Source organism: Platichthys flesus, chromosome 8 (assembly GCF_949316205.1).
Source record: "Platichthys flesus chromosome 8, fPlaFle2.1, whole genome shotgun sequence".
In the NCBI taxonomy this organism is placed as follows: domain Eukaryota; kingdom Metazoa; phylum Chordata; class Actinopteri; order Pleuronectiformes; family Pleuronectidae; genus Platichthys; species Platichthys flesus.
Genome location: NC_084952.1, coordinates 26,529,479 through 26,546,137, shown reverse-complemented (window position 1 = coordinate 26,546,137; position 16,659 = coordinate 26,529,479). Strand labels below are relative to the sequence as shown.

The following is a 16,659-nucleotide window of genomic DNA, read 5'->3' as shown; positions in this document are numbered from 1 at the left end:
CACTAGGTAGGAGAGCTGTAATGTTGTGTATATCATTATGATGTATGTTTATGTACAAATGTTTATATCAATGCTATAGATATATCACTACTCAAAACATTCAAGACTATGATTTCAAATAATAAAGACCTGAGGTAATGATAATCAACAAACTGAAACATAATATTGATATTAATATCAAGCAAGGGGAAAAAGGATGAAATTGCACCTTGGTTTAGTATGTATTTGCGGTTAAATATTAGTAGAGCATGTTTAAGCACAAAACACAAGCAATATCATATCAGCGCAATTAATCTATGCATGTTTGCACATACAGGAAATTGCTTTGGTGTCGTTCGTTGGTGCACTCAACATAAAACAACAATATAAAAACAACAATATAGAACAAAATATAGACAGCAACAGAGTTATGGGCACGTGCGGTGCTAAGGTGCAGAGATTGGTGATAGTGCCAGTAATATATCAATTATAAATTATGTGCAAGGGGGGTGCAGAGTCAGTGTGATGCAGGGGGCTTGTTTCTGAGCCCCACTGACATTGGGAAAAAACTGTTCAAATGGCACAAGGTTTTAGTCCTGATGGCCTGGAACCTTTTTCCGGACGGGAGACTCTGGATTGGAATAGGTGGTGACCGGGATAGGAAGGATCGGCAATCTTGCGTGCTCTACTGCTACTGGTCCTGGAGTGGAACAGGTCTAGGAGTGCCAGCAGGTCACAGCCGATGACCTTCTCAGCTGACCGAATGATCTGCTGCAGTCTGCCCTTGTCCTTGGCAGTGGAGGCAGCGAACCAGACTGTGATAGATGCGGTGAGGATGGACTCAATGATGGCTGTGTAGAACAACCATCACTTTCCGCGGCATGTTGAATTTCTTCAGTTGCCGCAGGAAGAACATCCTCTGCTGGGCCTTCTTGATGGTGGAGGTGATGTTCTCCGTCCACCACAGGTCCTGTGCAATTATAGTCACCAGGAGTCTGAAAGACTCCACTGTTTTAACTGGGGAGTCGCAGATGGTGAGGGGGCTGTTTGGGCTGGGCTCCTGCCGAAGACTGCTACCATCTCTACAGTTTTCAAAGCGTTCAACTCCAGCCTCCAGGTGGTTCTGGCTGCACCAGGAAGCCAGGCTGATAACTTCCTCTCTGTAGGCGGCCTCGTCCCCATTGGAAATTTATCCAATGAGGGTTGTGTCGTCAGCAAACTTCAGGAGTTTGACAGAGGGATGGCTGGAGGTGCAGTTGTTGGTGTAGAGGGAGAAAAGTAGAGGAGAGAGCACGCAACCTTGTGGGGCTTGTTAGGCGTGTTGGTTTATCCTAAATAGGAGATGAGCCGGACTGGTCCAATTTAAGTATTTATTGAGATGCAATGAAAGTTGAACAACATAGCTAAGGACAATTATCACAGCCTAGGCTAAATCAGTTAGCAATAGGTAGTTAATAATGGCCCCGAACAGAAGGGGTTTGATATAATTATAACAGTAGAATTAATGTTATTGGTTATAAAAGATTGGAGGGGAGTCACCGCAAATCAATTGGGTTCTCCCTTATTGGTCCACAGCTGTAGTCCCCCGCCTCTTGTCAAGGAATCCAGGAAGTGACAAGAAGCCGCTCTCCGTGACGCTACTACTACTCTGATAGTTGCTAAGCAAAATGTTCTCTTCATGAAAGGCCTTGACACAGCTGATGCCATGTGGGCCATTGGAGAAAGGAATATGATGTTCCTGCTATATCTAAACAATATCCTGTTGATGTAAACATTAGGATCCTCGAAACCAGAACAACGAAACAAAACAATGTCAACAAAGTCATTCTGTCCGACTTCCAGAACTTATCAGACAGCTGCATGAAATATATGTGATGTGAATGAATCTTGGGGAAATAATGGTTTTATACCAAAAGTTAGAATTCAGAACAATTATAAGATTCATTATTAACACTATGCAGCAAGGGTTATTTATAAATGATTTGTATAGAGGCCCTATATCTGGCCCAACCTGCTCAAGGCCCCACCTCCTGCCTTTATTGCAAATAGTACAGTCAGACCCACACAACAGCTAAAATATTGAATTCCTAACAGGCTCCAGTGCTGATGGTCCGGGGCTCAGAGACATGCTTGCCCAGCCTCACGCACCGCTTCCTGTTAGTCAGGAAGTTAGTGATCCACCTGCAGGTGAGCTCAGGCACGCTCAGCTGGGTCAGCTTGTCCCAGAGAAGCGTTGCAACCGTTGATCAACCGAAGGCCCTTCCAGACTGACGAGGAGTTATTGGCTTCAAATTGTTGTTCCAGCTTCTTTGAATACTGTCGTTTGGCCTCCTTAATCTCCTTGCCAAACGAGTATTTAATCAGACTGAAACTATTCAAGCCACCTCTTTCTCCAAAGGAAGGTGTTTGAGCTTTGCCGTGAACCAGGGCTTGTCGTTGTTATAGCTCACCCTGGTGCGTGTCGGAATACATGTATACTGTCATCACAGAAGCTGATGTAGGACGTCACAGCATCTGTGTATTCATCCAGGCTGTTAGAAGTAGTTCTAAAAATGTCCCAGTTGGTGTTTTCCAGGCAGTCACGCAGCTCCTCCACAGCTTCTCTGCTGCTCCAGTTCTTTGATCTCAGCACAGCATGTTTTGAAAGTTATAGTTTCTGTCTGTAAGCCAGGATCAAGTGAATGAGAGCGTGGTAGGATAGACCCAGGGCAGCGCGGGAAACTGCATGATACGCCTTGCTGATGGTGCTGTAACAGTGGTCCAGAGTATTGTCCCCCCTGGTCGGGCATTTGATTAACTGTTTGTATTTTGGGAGTTCCTGAGATAAGTTCCCCTTATTAAAGTCCCCAAGGACAATAACAGGTGAATACATGTTCTCTCTCCTTCTCTCCACTCCTAGTATCTGCTCCACGAGTTGTCGTTGAGCCTCGCGCACGTCAGCTTGCGGGGGGATGTAGACTCCAGTCAGGATAAAAGAGATTAATTCACGGAGAGAGTAGAGCGGTCTGCAGGTGATGAAAAAAGTTGCCAGGTCCGCAGAAACGGACTGTAAAATTACTTTCACGTCGCTGCACCTGCCATGGTTTATATAAAAACAATCCCTCCGCCTTTTGCCTTGCGTGACAGGATCGGTCCCGGTCCGTGCATAACAGCTGAAAGCTGGTCAGCTGTGAGGCGGAGTCCGGTGTAGCTTCGGTCAGCCACGATTCCGTGAAACACACACAGAATAAAGGGAAAAGTCTCTATTTGTCCGGAGGAGAAGCCGCCCATCTTATTGCAAATCGAGCGAACATTGGAGAGGAGAATGCTCGGGAGAGGTGAGCGTGATCCTCTCTCCCTGAAGCGCACCAGAGCTCCAGCCCGCTTTCCTCTCCTCGCCTCAGTCTTGCTGTGTGACCGAGGAACACCGCACCTTTGATCAGTAAATCCACTAAATCCAAGGAAGAGGCAAAGAAGTTGGGACATAAATCGGATGGTGTTGTGTCCCTGTTGGTAAGACGCTCGTGCATCATGAAAGTAATCGGAGTAGGGTCGCAGTAGCTACCACGGTAGTGACACGGACGAACTGGCGATGACTCAGTGCAAAGCCCGGGTAGATATAGCCGGTGGGTAATTAATGCAGGTGCGCTCCCTGGTGAGCCTCCGCCGAGCCATCTAGTGGGATGAGCTGCTCCTGTGGAGGAAAAGGAGAGAGGAGAGGGGGATGAGCACTGGAGGCACTGGAGGCACAGAGGAACTGTGACATATGTGTCATCTATTCTGTCACCTATTCTGTTCTCACCTGGTAAAAACACAATCCTCAAATCTATCAAAGGACCTCATCAATGTTTTGTGCCTGTAAAAGTGGAAAAAAGAAGCCCAACTAAAAGCTATATATCTTAGTTCATACAATATGCATTCTAATGCATGTTACATTACATTTCATTTAGCTGACGCTTTTATCCAAAGCGACTTACAATAAGTGCATTCAACCCGAGGGTACATACCAAGGACGACAAGAATCAAGAAAATACAATTTCTTCAAATAAAGCAAAACTACAAAGTGCTATAAGTAAGTGCCATTTAAGTGCTACTAAAGTGTTAGTTTCAAAAAGTTGTTAGTTTTTTGTTTTTTTCTAAATTTATTCAAGGTAAAGTCGGAAGAGGTATGTTTTTAGTTTTCGGCGGAAGATGTGTAGACTTTCTGATGTCCGGATGTCAATGGGGAGCTCATTCCACCATTTAGGAGCCAGGACGGAAAACAGTCGTGTTTTTGATGATTGTTTAGCTCGCAGTGAGGGAGCAACGAGCTGATTGGCCGAAGCAGAGCAGAGTGAACGGGGTGGGGTGTAACGTTTGACCATGTCCTGGATGTAGACTGGACCGGATCCGTTCACAGCATGGTACGCAAGTACTAGTGTTTTGAACCGGATGCGAGCAGCCACTGGTAACCAGTGAAGGGAGCGGAGGAGAGGAGTAGTGTGAGTGAATTTAGGTTGGTTAAAAACCAGTCGAGCTGCTGCATTCTGGATGAGCTGCAAAGGTCGGATGGCAGAAGCAGGTAGACCTGCCAGGAGCGAGTTACAGTAATCTAGACGTGAGATGACCAAAGCCTGGACCAGAACCTGCACCGCCTTCTGAGTGAGAAGGGGGCGTATTCTCCTGATGTTGTACAGCATGAATCTACAGGACCGTGTTGTTGCAGAAATGTTGGCAGTAAGGGAGAGTTGGCTGTCGAGTGTTACGCCCAGGTTCCTAGCTGTCTGAGTGGGGGTTAACACAGAGTTGTCAAAGTTAATAGTCAGGTCGTGGATGGGAGAGTCTTTCCCTGGAAGGAAAATAAGTTCAGTTTTGTCAAGGTTAATCTTCAGGTGGTGTTGAGACATCCACTGAGAGATGTCGGTCAGACAGGCAGTGATTCGTGCTGCTACCTGTGTTTCTGATCGGGGAAAAGACAGGATTAGTTGGGTGTCATCAGCATAGCTATGGTAGGAAAAGCCGTGCGAGTGAATGACAGAGCCGAGGGAGTTGGTGTACAAAGAGAAGAGGAGAGGACCTAGGACAGAACCTTGAGGGACCCCAGTAGTGAGGGGACAAGGTTCAGACACAGACCCTCTCCAAGTTACCCTATAAGTGCGTTCATGAGGTAGGAAGAGAGCAGGGAGAGAGCAGAGCCTGAGACACCGAGGTCCTGAAGGGAGGAAATAAGGATCTGGTGGTTCACTGTGTCGAATGCAGCAGAGAGGTCTAGAAGGATGAGGACAGAGGAGAGAGAGGCTGCTCTAGCAGTGTGAAGCTGCTGAGAGACAGCAAGGAGGGCAGTCTCAGTTGAGTGACCTGCCTTGAAACCAGACTGGTGAGGGTCAAGAAGATTATTGTGGTTAAGATAGGAGGAAAGTTGATTAAAGATAGCACGCTCAAGAATTTTGGAAACAAAGGGAAGGAGAGAGACAGGTCTGTAGTTATTTACTTCAGACGGGTCCAGGGTGGGTTTCTTCAGGAGAGGATTAACTCTTGCCTCCTTCAGAGAATTAGGAAAACAGCCAGTTGACAGGGAAGTGTTGATTAGATGGGTAAGAAAAGGAAGAAGGTCAGGGGCAATAGACTGGAGAATGTGAGAAGGGATGGGGTCAAGGGGGCAGGTGGTCGGGCGGGCGGAGGTTACCAAGGTCAGAACTTGATTGGGAGACAGGGGGGTGAAAGAGGAGAGCGAAGGGGATGAAGATGAAGTTGTTGGAAGTGTGGTTATAGAAGGAGGATCAGAAAATGAAGAGCGTATGTCATCTATCTTTTTGGTAAAGTAGTTGACAAAGTGGCTTGGTAGAAGAGAGGAAGGAGGAGGGGGACTGGGAGGGTTGAGGAGGTTGGAAAAGATGGAGAAGAGTTTTTTGGGATTAGAATATGAGGCTTGAATTGCAGTTTGGTAAAAAGTGCTTTTGGCTGTGGAAATAGAGGCAGAAAAAGAGGAGAGAAGAGACTGATAAGATAGCAGGTTGTCCAGGTGTTTAGATTTCCGCCATTTCCTTTCTGATGATCGCATAGTGGCTCTGACGGCACGCACCGAGTCAGACAACCACGGAGCTGGGAGGGACTTGCGGACCTGTTGTGACGTAAGAGGACAGAGAGAGTCAAGAGAGGAGGACAGAGTAGAAAGGAGAATGTCAGTGGCAGAGTTAGGATGCATGAGTGAGAAAGAGTCAGTGGAAGGGAGGGCTGATAGAACAGAGGAGGCTAGAGAGGAAGGAGAGAGGGAACGAATGTTGCGACGGACAGGTACCGACTCTGTTGATGTGTTAAGGTTGTCAGTTTGAGATAATGGGAGAGAGTAAGAGATAAAGAAGTGGTCGGAGACATGAAGTGGGGTTACAGTGAGGTTAGATGTTGAGCAGTTTCTGGTGAAAATATAGTCCAGGTGGTTACCGGCTTTGTGAGTAGGAGGGGAAGGACTGAGTGAGAGAGCGAAAGAAGACAGTAAAAGTAAAAGGTCAGATGACTTGTCTGTCTGGATGTTAAAGTCACCCAGAAGGATAAGTGCAGGGCCATTTTCTGGGAAGTTTGACAGGAGGACGTCTAATTCCTCCAGAAAATCTCCCAAAGAACCTGGTGGACGGTATAGGACAACAATAGTTAATTGTACCGGTTGAGTAACAGTCACAGCGTGAAATTCAAAAGATGTTGGGGTAAAGATTGGAAGCGAGTAGAGAGAAAAACTCCATTTGTGTGAAATGAGTAAACCTGTCCCGCCACCCCTACCAGTGGGTCTAGGTGTGTGGGTGAAGGAAAAGGCAGTGGAGAGGGCAGCTGGGGTGGATGTGTTGTCCGGTGTAATCCAGGTCTCAGTGAGAGCAAGGAAGTCAAGTGATTGCTGTGTAGCAAAGCCAGAGATGAAGTCTGCCTTGCGGGTAGCTGACTGGCAGTTCCATAGGCCCCCTGTGACAAGGTGTTGGGTATGTGTGGAGCGGGTTGGATAGATAAGACAGGAAAGGTTACGTGTTGGTATGAGCGAGTACAAGGCCTATAGTAACTACGATTAGAAATGCGCACAGAAATTATACACATATTGAAAATAAAAATGCAGCTTTATACTCAGCCTCAAACGAAAGACTCCTTTGTCTTTATCCTCCGAGTCTTCATACGATGAGTCTTCACAGACGCTGAAGCTGACGCTCCAAACAATTCCTGGTTTTAAGCCAGGGTTGACGATGGCTGGCTTCAACTGTGCTGACCACTCCCCCTGCTCATGAGCCAATCAGGCACCACGTGGTGTTAATGGCCCAGCAGCAGATCATCAACACAGTTAAAATAACAAGAGAGACTTGTCCCTTTAATCAGGGACTCAGCTAAGTGTCCTATCTGGCCAGAAACTGTTTCTGGACAAAGGCTATTTACCTCAGCAGGTAGAAAGTAAAATAGAATTATGCTTTTTAACAGAATTGGAACACATATATGTCTCATATAATCTACACGCCATTCATATCTTTTGGTATGCAAGATCAAGGTTATATATTTTTTCAAGGGTTTTGACTTGGCAGGTCCAGTGTGAGCCTAGATTAGTAGACTACTGGATCAAGACAATCATGGACTTAGATTACGAAAATGTAATTGTTGGAATGCAATACAAGTCAACCCATTTACTGTGGATCTATGTATACTTGGAAACCCAACATCTGAGCTGACACAGAAACAACTAACCCAATTTCCACAACACAACCTGCTCTAAAAACTAGAGATTGATGAGGTACATCAAATATGTTAAGGCAAGGGGGAGCCAGTATGACAGATCATTGGGCAGATATCATCATCATGCCCACAATCCGAAGTTGGGTTTTAAGCCCCAATAATAGATTCAGATAGCAGACTAACCAAGTTGGATACCTGGAACCTCCATAGCCAATTATTTAAGTAATTTACGGATGTCTGTTAGATTATTGTCACTATAACGGTGACCATACCTGACATCAACATTCTTGTCTAAAAGATTAACACAAAAATCCTAAAGAAGAGTAAAGGCCAGGATTAAGGCAACGTTGAGAGAGGTTAGTCAGCTATCAAGACTACAGAAAAGGATGGTCAAGTATGGGCTCCCAAAGAAATACAACCGATTGTCCATAACTCCATATATTAAAAACAAAACAAAAGACACAACTCTGTCTACATAACTGAAGAGGTACACTAGAGAAACCAGGAGAAACATGGTGTTTACCGTTCAAATTGTACTCTAAGGGAAGGGTAAAATGAGAACTATACTGGAAACGTATATGGGAGGGAGAAGAATCACAGTCATCCTAGACCAGATCAGACAACAAGCTCCGCATTTTAAGGAGTGTCTTATGATTTCTAACAGCACAATTATCTAGGATGATATGGAAATAACCACATCCTGAGTTTATGTCACACCGGATCTAAAAACATACCATTTCTGTGGGCTCAGAGTCCATGTGATTTTTTATGCTAAAACCTGTAGTTAGTTTGCCTTCAAATAAAAGGTGGCTGTGGCTCAGGAGCAAGTCGTCCAATAACCAGAAGGTCGGAAGTATGATTCACATCTACCCCATTCCGCATGCCAAATAAATACAGACCTTTTACAATAAATAAAAGCTCTCATAAAATGTGCTCAGCTTAGCTAGGTGATGGGGTACTTGGATGATAGTGTCAAGTTCGCTGAATAATGCGTGTGAAATAACTGTGTACTGATGTTGACATGTTTTATTCCGCTCCTGCTTCCGTCTCTCAACCCCGCACCCCACATTCACTCCCTCATCCCATTGGTCCCCAGCACACCAACATAGGGCTTCCCCATTGGTCAAACCCACATGTCAATCAACTATTACAAGTAACATTGAACAACACCACAGATAGCATAGTTAGAAAACACTCTGATAGATGACATCTTAATGTAAGATCCAGAACCTTCTGTCTCTCTGAGTGTGTCTAAGATGTTGACTTGTTTTTCTTGTCTTAGCTCAGCAGAGTGAAGGCAGAGGCTCGTCTGGTGCTGCTGTCAGACAGTGTCCCAGGAATTGAACTGTGGCTTCATGATGCCATGAACCAGGCAGAAGAGGAGCTGGAGAGAGAGAGACGGCTCAGTGAACAGAGGAAGTCTACTGAAGACTTTTCAGTACACAAACACACACGCTCACACACTCACACATTCACACAGGTGTGTTCTATTGACTAATTGAACTCAGGTCGCACTAATCAGAGCCAGGGGACTTTGTGTCATCAGAGTAAAATAGTTCTGTAATCTTAAATCTAAATTTATATCCACAGCTATACATTCAAACTGTATGTTGCTCTTCTATATCAAGCAGTAGAAACGTTTGAGTAGTTCCACTAATTCCACTAAGTAGCTGAGATTAGAAGAAGGAAACTTGGGAAGAGGATGATCAGTGGATTCAATCAAATGATATTTCATAGATCAAATCTATTTAAAGAATGAATGTCGGTATTATTTTATTGACATATTTCCCAAAGTAATGGTCTCCCACTGCCTGGGAATTTTTTTTTTTTGTGGTCTAAGATTGCTTTAAGATGGTTTTATCTTTTAATATAATTTATTTAGATATATCCTTTAAACCTTGTTTAGAAATTACTTCAGTCAAAAAACACAAATGAACAAGATGAAAACATTGTGTTCGTTGGAAAAAATTATTTAAAACATCTCATTTACAAGTGAGGTGGTTTGTGGACCCTCTTTATGTTTAAAATGATATATAAATTCTTTTGGATTATAAATCTGCTTTTCTGTGTTTTCCAGGGGGATGAATTTGAGCTGACTGACTTTGAGGACTATGATGATGATAATGCAGATATTTTTGCAGATCCAGGATCAGCATCTGGAGCGTGTGTTTATCCTGCAGCCTGTAGAGTTATCTATAGCTATCAGGTAGTCCTCGCTAAAATATACACACTTTTCTGGTTTGGTGACATCTGCAAAAATACCCTTCAAAGTTTTCAGTCATACAGTTTTGGTATTTGAGTCTCATACATTTTTTTGGTGGGAGACATAGTCTAATTTTTTCTTTGAACTTCTGTCAGTTGGTGAGTTGGTGTGATTTTAACTTTGCCTGAGCTAGTGTGATTATAATCCCGTCCAAAAAATATGTGATTTATTACTCCCCCCCACCATAGTTAATTACAAGGGTGCATGGAGAGCACATACCTCTGCTAATTACAGCCTTTCTCGCAATGTTGCAGTAAGAAAAAATTATTCTGGTTCTGCACCAAAATGTAATGGTTTATTTTGTGACCCATACCACATCCACCAAGTTTCAACACCAGTGAAAACATAACCTCCTAGATGTTATAATGAAGCATAGTCATAACCTCCTAGAGGTTATGTTTTCACTGGTGTTTATATCACTCAGCAGAGTGCAGTCCCCTTATGAGACCACATTTAAATTCACTAGATCTAGATTTTCATTCGGACCGGACCAAATTGCACACTCATAAATCAATCACATAAACATGCTTGATGTTAATCAAGTTAGATGTATAATATATTATTTATTTTCTCTCTGTTGTTTATGAATAATTGCATCAGTCAATATGACCTGGTAATATCCTGGCTAACATTTTACATATACGTTACCAGTCTGGTATAATTCAAAAGTATTTACAATTTGTGCCTTTCTTTACACATAAACATGTAGTGTAATTGTGTAAACCTAAGGAGTTGGAATGATGTTATTTAAATAGGTGTCACACATAATTGGATGATAATTTATACCTGATGCTTCATTAACAGTCAAACCTGATCAGGTAAATTTTGACCCATGACAATAAGTTATAAAAGAATAAAGTCTCATGGTCAATGGAAAGCTAATATAGGGATTACATTTTATCTAGAGAACTGGTTAGAGATATTATTTAAGAGATGCCAAAATGTCATGTTTATCCCCACACATTATGATTTTGTTATCTAAAATCTTTGGAAAATGCTGGTGTATTCACAAAGGCTGCAGAATGCTGTATTTCCTGTCTTCTTGTTGCATAATATCATCTAGTATCACAGTAAGCAAGTTTGAATTTACACAGCAAATGAAAATGTGCAGTGTGTGTGGAGAACTGCATCATGACAACGGCCATTTCATTTCATTGAAGAATTCATAGAATTTATTTTAAAGCATGTTGTGTTCTTCAGGCTGGCCAGTCAGACGAGCTGTCAATCAGGGAAGGGGAGGAGCTTCAAGCGATCGAAGATGGAGACATGGAGGACTGGCTAAAGGTAACAGTTCCTTGTTTAAATATCATGACAGCAGGAGGCTTCTCCCAGTTAGGTTTTAATTAATTTTAATCATCCTTTGAGGTTTCTTCCTTTCAAAAAATGTCATCCACCTTTCCATCCATCAGCTACAGCAATTATCCTTTAGGGTTATAAAGAAGCATAGTCAGACCGAGCTGACATTGGCTGAGCGGCAGGGTACAAGCACAGGTTGACATTTAGGCAGTGATCACTTTAAATGACCTAAATAACATTATAACGTATTTTATAGATATCTAGATTTATTTTTCTGATATCTGTTTTAATTTTGTTCAAACGGATGCACTATTGGTATTTGATGCATTTATTTTGTAATGGTGTTGATGGTGGAAGAAATGGAATACTTTTATTTTGAAAAGGTAGTCGTCGTCCCCCCCCCCCATGTCAATCAATCAATCAATCAAATTTTATTTGTATAGCCCATATTCACAAATTACAATTCATCTCATAGGGCTTTAACAGGGTGTGACATCCTCTGTCCTTATCCCTCAGCAAGAGTAAGGAAAAACTACAAAAAACCCTTTTAACAGGGTAAAAATATGTAGAAACCTCAGAGAGAGCCACATGTGAGGGATCCCTCTCCCAGGACGGACAGAAGTGCAATAGATGCCACGTGCAGGAGAACATCATCAATAATCAAAGTCTCTAGCAGCAATGATGGAGCACAGTCCATGCTCAGCAACCATCTAGACCACGATCCACCATCCAGACCAGACGCCACTTCAGTCCTCAGTCACCGTCAACCGCCGCCCACCAGGAGGACCCATCACAAGCCACCACTGCGGTCCTGGTCCACCGCCCGTGCCCAATGCCAACGCGACACAGGGTCCGCCACCAGCACCACGATCAGCCCACATGACTCAGAATCCGCCACACTGGATCCAACACCGCGACCCCCGGTGCGCGATCCACAAACCGTAATCCATGGTGCGGCCACAGAGGCCCTGGATCTGCGGGTGATAAAGCAAAGGGATTCCGGGGAAGGGGGATAGGAATGGAGAAGAGGAAGGAGAAGCTGGAAAGAGAAGCTCCGTGTGTCATGTGTCATAAAATAGAACAAGTAACGTTCTGGCGCACTAATTAGCTCTAACTATAAGCTTTATCAAAAAGGAAGGTTTTGAGCCTACTTTTAAACGAACAGATGGTGACTGCCTCCCGAACTGAAAGTGGTAGATTATTCCACAGCCGAGGGGCTTGATGGCCAAAAGCTCTGGCTCCTACTCTACTTTTAGAGAATTTAGGGACGACAAGTAGGCTTGAATTCTGGGAGCGGAGTGCTCTAGTGGGTTTATAAGGTATTAACAGCTCTTTAAGGTATAAAGGCGCTATATTATTAAGGGCCTTGAAGGTGAGGAGGAGAATTTTAAATTCTATTCTAGATTTAACTGGAAGCCAGTGTAGCGATGCTAATATTGGAGAAATGTGCTCTCTTCTCTTTGTTCTCGTCAGGACACGTGCTGCAGCATTTTGGACAAGCTGTAGAGTCTTTAACGACTTCCTGCTGGAGCCTGATAATAATGAATTACAATAGTCCAGTCTCGATGTAACAAAGGCGTGGACTAGTTTTTCTGCATCTTTTTGTGAAAGGACATGTCTAATTTTTGAAATATTACGCAAGTGGAAAAAAGCGGTCCTCGAAATTTGTTTTAAGTGACTATTAAAGGATAAATCAGGATCGAAGATCACTCCCAAGTTCCTGACTGTTTCATTGGAAGCAAGGGCAATGTCGTCTAGCGCAGCTATATCATTAGATAATGCATCTCTAAGGTGTTTGGGGCCAAGTATTATAACCTCTGTTTTGTCTGAGTTTAATAAGAGAAAATTGCGGGTCATCCAGGTTTTTATGTCCTTGAGACATGTTCGAAGTTTAGTTAATTGATTACTTTGTTCAGGTTTTATTGACAAATATAACTGGGTGTCATCCGCATAGCAGTGGAAATTTACCGAGTGTGTCCTGATAATGTTTCCTAGTGGAAGCATATATAATGAGAATAAAATTGGGCCGAGCACAGAGCCCTGTGGAACACCATGATTAACTTTGGTGCGCACAGATGACTCATCATTAATTTGCACAAATTGGGAGCGATCAGAAAAATACGATTTAAACCAGTTAAGGGCGGTTCCATTAATGTTAATTAACTGTTTTAGTCTTTGTAATAAAATTTGATGGTCAATTGTGTCGAATGCTGCACTGAGATCTAACAGAACGAGGACAGACACAAGTCCCTGATCTGAGGCTATTAAAAGGTCATTAGTGACTTTTGCCAAGGCTGTCTCTGTACTGTGATTGGCTCTAAACCCCGATTGAAAGTCTTCATATATATTATTTTCCTGGAGAAACTCACACAGCTGATTGGCTACCACTTTTTCTAAGATTTTAGAAATGAAGGAGAGGTTAGATATTGGTCTGTAATTGGCTAAAACCTCTGGGTCTAGGGTGGGTTTTTTGAGTAGGGGTTTGATGACAGCTATTTTAAAAGACTGTGGTACATAACCTGATGATAATGACAGATTGATAATGTTAAGTAACGAACTATCAATTAGGGGCAGAATGTCTTTAAGTAATTTGGTAGGAATGGGATCTAAGATACAGGTTGTTGGTTTAGAACCTGAGATTAATTTGGTAAACTGATCACGGGTGATCAGAGAGAAGCTGTCTAAGTAATGGGTAGGATTCTCAGCCGTTTCTGAGATCTCTGTTGTTGGGAGGGTATTAGTGCCAATTGAGGGCAGGAGATGGTTGATTTTATTTCTAATAGTTTGAATTTTATCATTAAAAAAGGTCATAAAGATATTGCTATTTAGGGATGGAGGAATACTGGGTTCGGTGGAGGTGTGACTCTCTGTCAGCCTGGCTACAGTGCAGAAGAGAAACCTGGGGTTATTTTTATTCTCTTCTATTAGTTTTGAATAGTAGGCGGCTCTTACTTTGTGGAGAGCCTTTTTATATTCTTTAACACTATTCTTCCAGTCTATGAGGTTTTCAACATTGTTGCTGGAGCGCCACTTCCTTTCTAGTTTTCTTGATAATTGTTTTAACTCATTTGTCATGTGGCTTTGCGACACATGGGTTTGTTTAATTGTACAAGTATGCTCTTTCTGAGTCTGTGTATCATTCACACTAATCATTTTATGTTATGTTTATGATAACATGATGTGGTTTATGAAGTGACAAATAATTTAATTTAAATTGAATATGTGTATATGCAGCCCTATATTAAGAGTTTGTTATTTTGTTAAGATAAATAGCTATTAAGTTCATAGGGATTTTATATTTGTATAAATTCATGTTAAAGTCAAGCCTTATGAAGGACAATCTAAAAGACAGTTGGTTAATAATATCACAACTTAAGGGCTATACAAGTCGTTAAGTACATAAAGGAAGTAATATTTGTTTTGTTTTCCTCCTAGCTCTTTCGGTGTGTTCACACTAATCACAGCATGTATGGAGATGGCAATAATGTGATTTAAATTGGATGAAATATACATTTTTGCTATTCTGGCACACAAACAGAATGATGATAAGTATGCACAAATAGAGGATATAATGCCATCGAAAGGTGACAAAATTAAATCATTACAATTATAGATTTTTTCCAGGCTTTTAAAGTGACTGGAAACATTTGGAATAATGGTGCAAAACTTTTATAACATAGATCTACTGTGGTTTTACGATGTGCTACACAGTGTATATTGTATGTTTTCCAGTGTATAATTCATATCGTTGGATACCTGATCATGTCTCTGTGCAGGTGTGTAACTCTTGTGGTCAGGTGGGTTATGTTCCTGAGCGTTATGTGCAGTTCATGTGTCTACAAGCAGAGGAAAGTGCTCAGCTGGACTGTTCCTTCAGCTCCACCTCATCCACTGGAAATAAAGAGAAGGCAAGCAGCCAAGGTTAGCATTTAATGTGTGTTATTAATATTAGCACTAAACATATGAGCAGTGTTGGGCAAGTTACTGAAAATTAGTAATTAGTTACAGTTACTAGTTACTTCTTTTAAAAGTAATTGAATTACTTCACCAGTTACTGTATATCAAAAGTAATTAGTTACTAGGGAAAGTAACTTTTAAGTTACTTTTATGTCTGCTTTTTAAATGTAATGAATATGAATAGTACTGAACAGTTAAACACAATAAACATATTTTTTGTAATCAACAGGGCAACAGGCCTTCAAATAAAGCAGTAGTACAAAAATCCCTTTTAATACTTAACTTAATACAAAATAACTGTCTCAGTCATTTAACAGTGTTTTTTTTACCACATTAGGCCCAATGAAATAAAAGTGAGGAGAAGCTTCTCAAACTTATGATCTGAGAGCCTATTTCCTCTTTGGAGAGAAAATCAGGCTCACCTTGCGTAACTGCCTGTAGCTCTCACGGAGCGGACAGATTTAATAGACACAACAACGCTGTCAGTGTTTCCCCTAGGTTTACAGCTTTTTTCAGATGGGGGGGTCGCGGATGCTCTCTGTCCGCTGGTGGGAGTGTGCTCACCTGTGTGTATGCGCATCGGGATGGAACTCCGCCGTGAGCGGTACAGAGAGCAGATGAGAAATCTAAACGCGCGACCATGTGGCGGGGGGCGAAAAAAAGAAAAAGAGCTGTTACGTGCGCCAGAGCGTCCTCATGACTGCCTCTTGTCCAGCGCGATCGACCCACACTTCCTTCGCGGTCGACCAGTAGATCGCAATCGACGTAACGCGAGTAACGAACTCATTTAAATTTCAGTAATTGTAACTGCGTTACTTGATTTAAAAAAATACCTCGTTACATGCTCGTTACCGCTAAAAGTAGTGGAATTACAGTAACGCGTTACTTTGTACTGCGTTACTCCCAACACTGCATATGAGTACTTAGTTATGTGTCATGTCATGCTTATATTGTAAAATTTAATGCAGTTGTAATGGGGACACATGTCAGATACTAATCAACCACCAGAGAGGTTAGCATCCAAGTTTCTTATAGTCATTCATGGAGAAGCACTCATCAGTACAGTGGCCATGAGAGCTCAACCCACTGCAACTGAAGAAAACACATGCAAGTGGACAAAACACAAGCAAAGTAAGAAAACATTGTTGTGCAATAGTGCTTAACAAGTGATACCATAGAATGGTGTGCCTTTCGGCACTCAATAAATTTGGTTATCAAAATAAAATATAAAACATTAATATTTAAAATATTAATATTAGATCATAACTTTAGTTGGTTAAAGTTCTCGCGAGGCACCACCATTCAAAGAAGGGAAAAGATAGCCAATTTATTGATTAAGAGCAGTCTCATTTAGATCTAGTTCGATTAGAAATCTCAATATTTACTATAGAAATGTATATAATGAACAGTGAAGGTTATGGAGTTCTTAACAGTGTAATGGTTGTCAAAGTTCATATATATAACAATAATGACAGAACATTTGTGAAAGAAGAACATTTATTATG

General features: G+C 42.1%; 1 protein-coding gene across 1 annotated transcript in view; it reads left to right on the top strand.

Moving 5' to 3' along the window:
• LOC133958538 (F-BAR and double SH3 domains protein 1-like) overlaps positions 1-16,659 on the top strand; it is a 43,455-nt gene that overhangs the window by 20,543 nt on the left and 6,253 nt on the right. The window contains exons 13-16 of the mRNA XM_062393406.1: positions 8,921-9,076; positions 9,716-9,844; positions 11,102-11,185; positions 14,974-15,118. Of these exons, the coding sequence (XP_062249390.1) occupies positions 8,921-9,076; positions 9,716-9,844; positions 11,102-11,185; positions 14,974-15,118 (514 nt within the window). The remainder of the gene's footprint in view (positions 1-8,920; positions 9,077-9,715; positions 9,845-11,101; positions 11,186-14,973; positions 15,119-16,659) is intronic.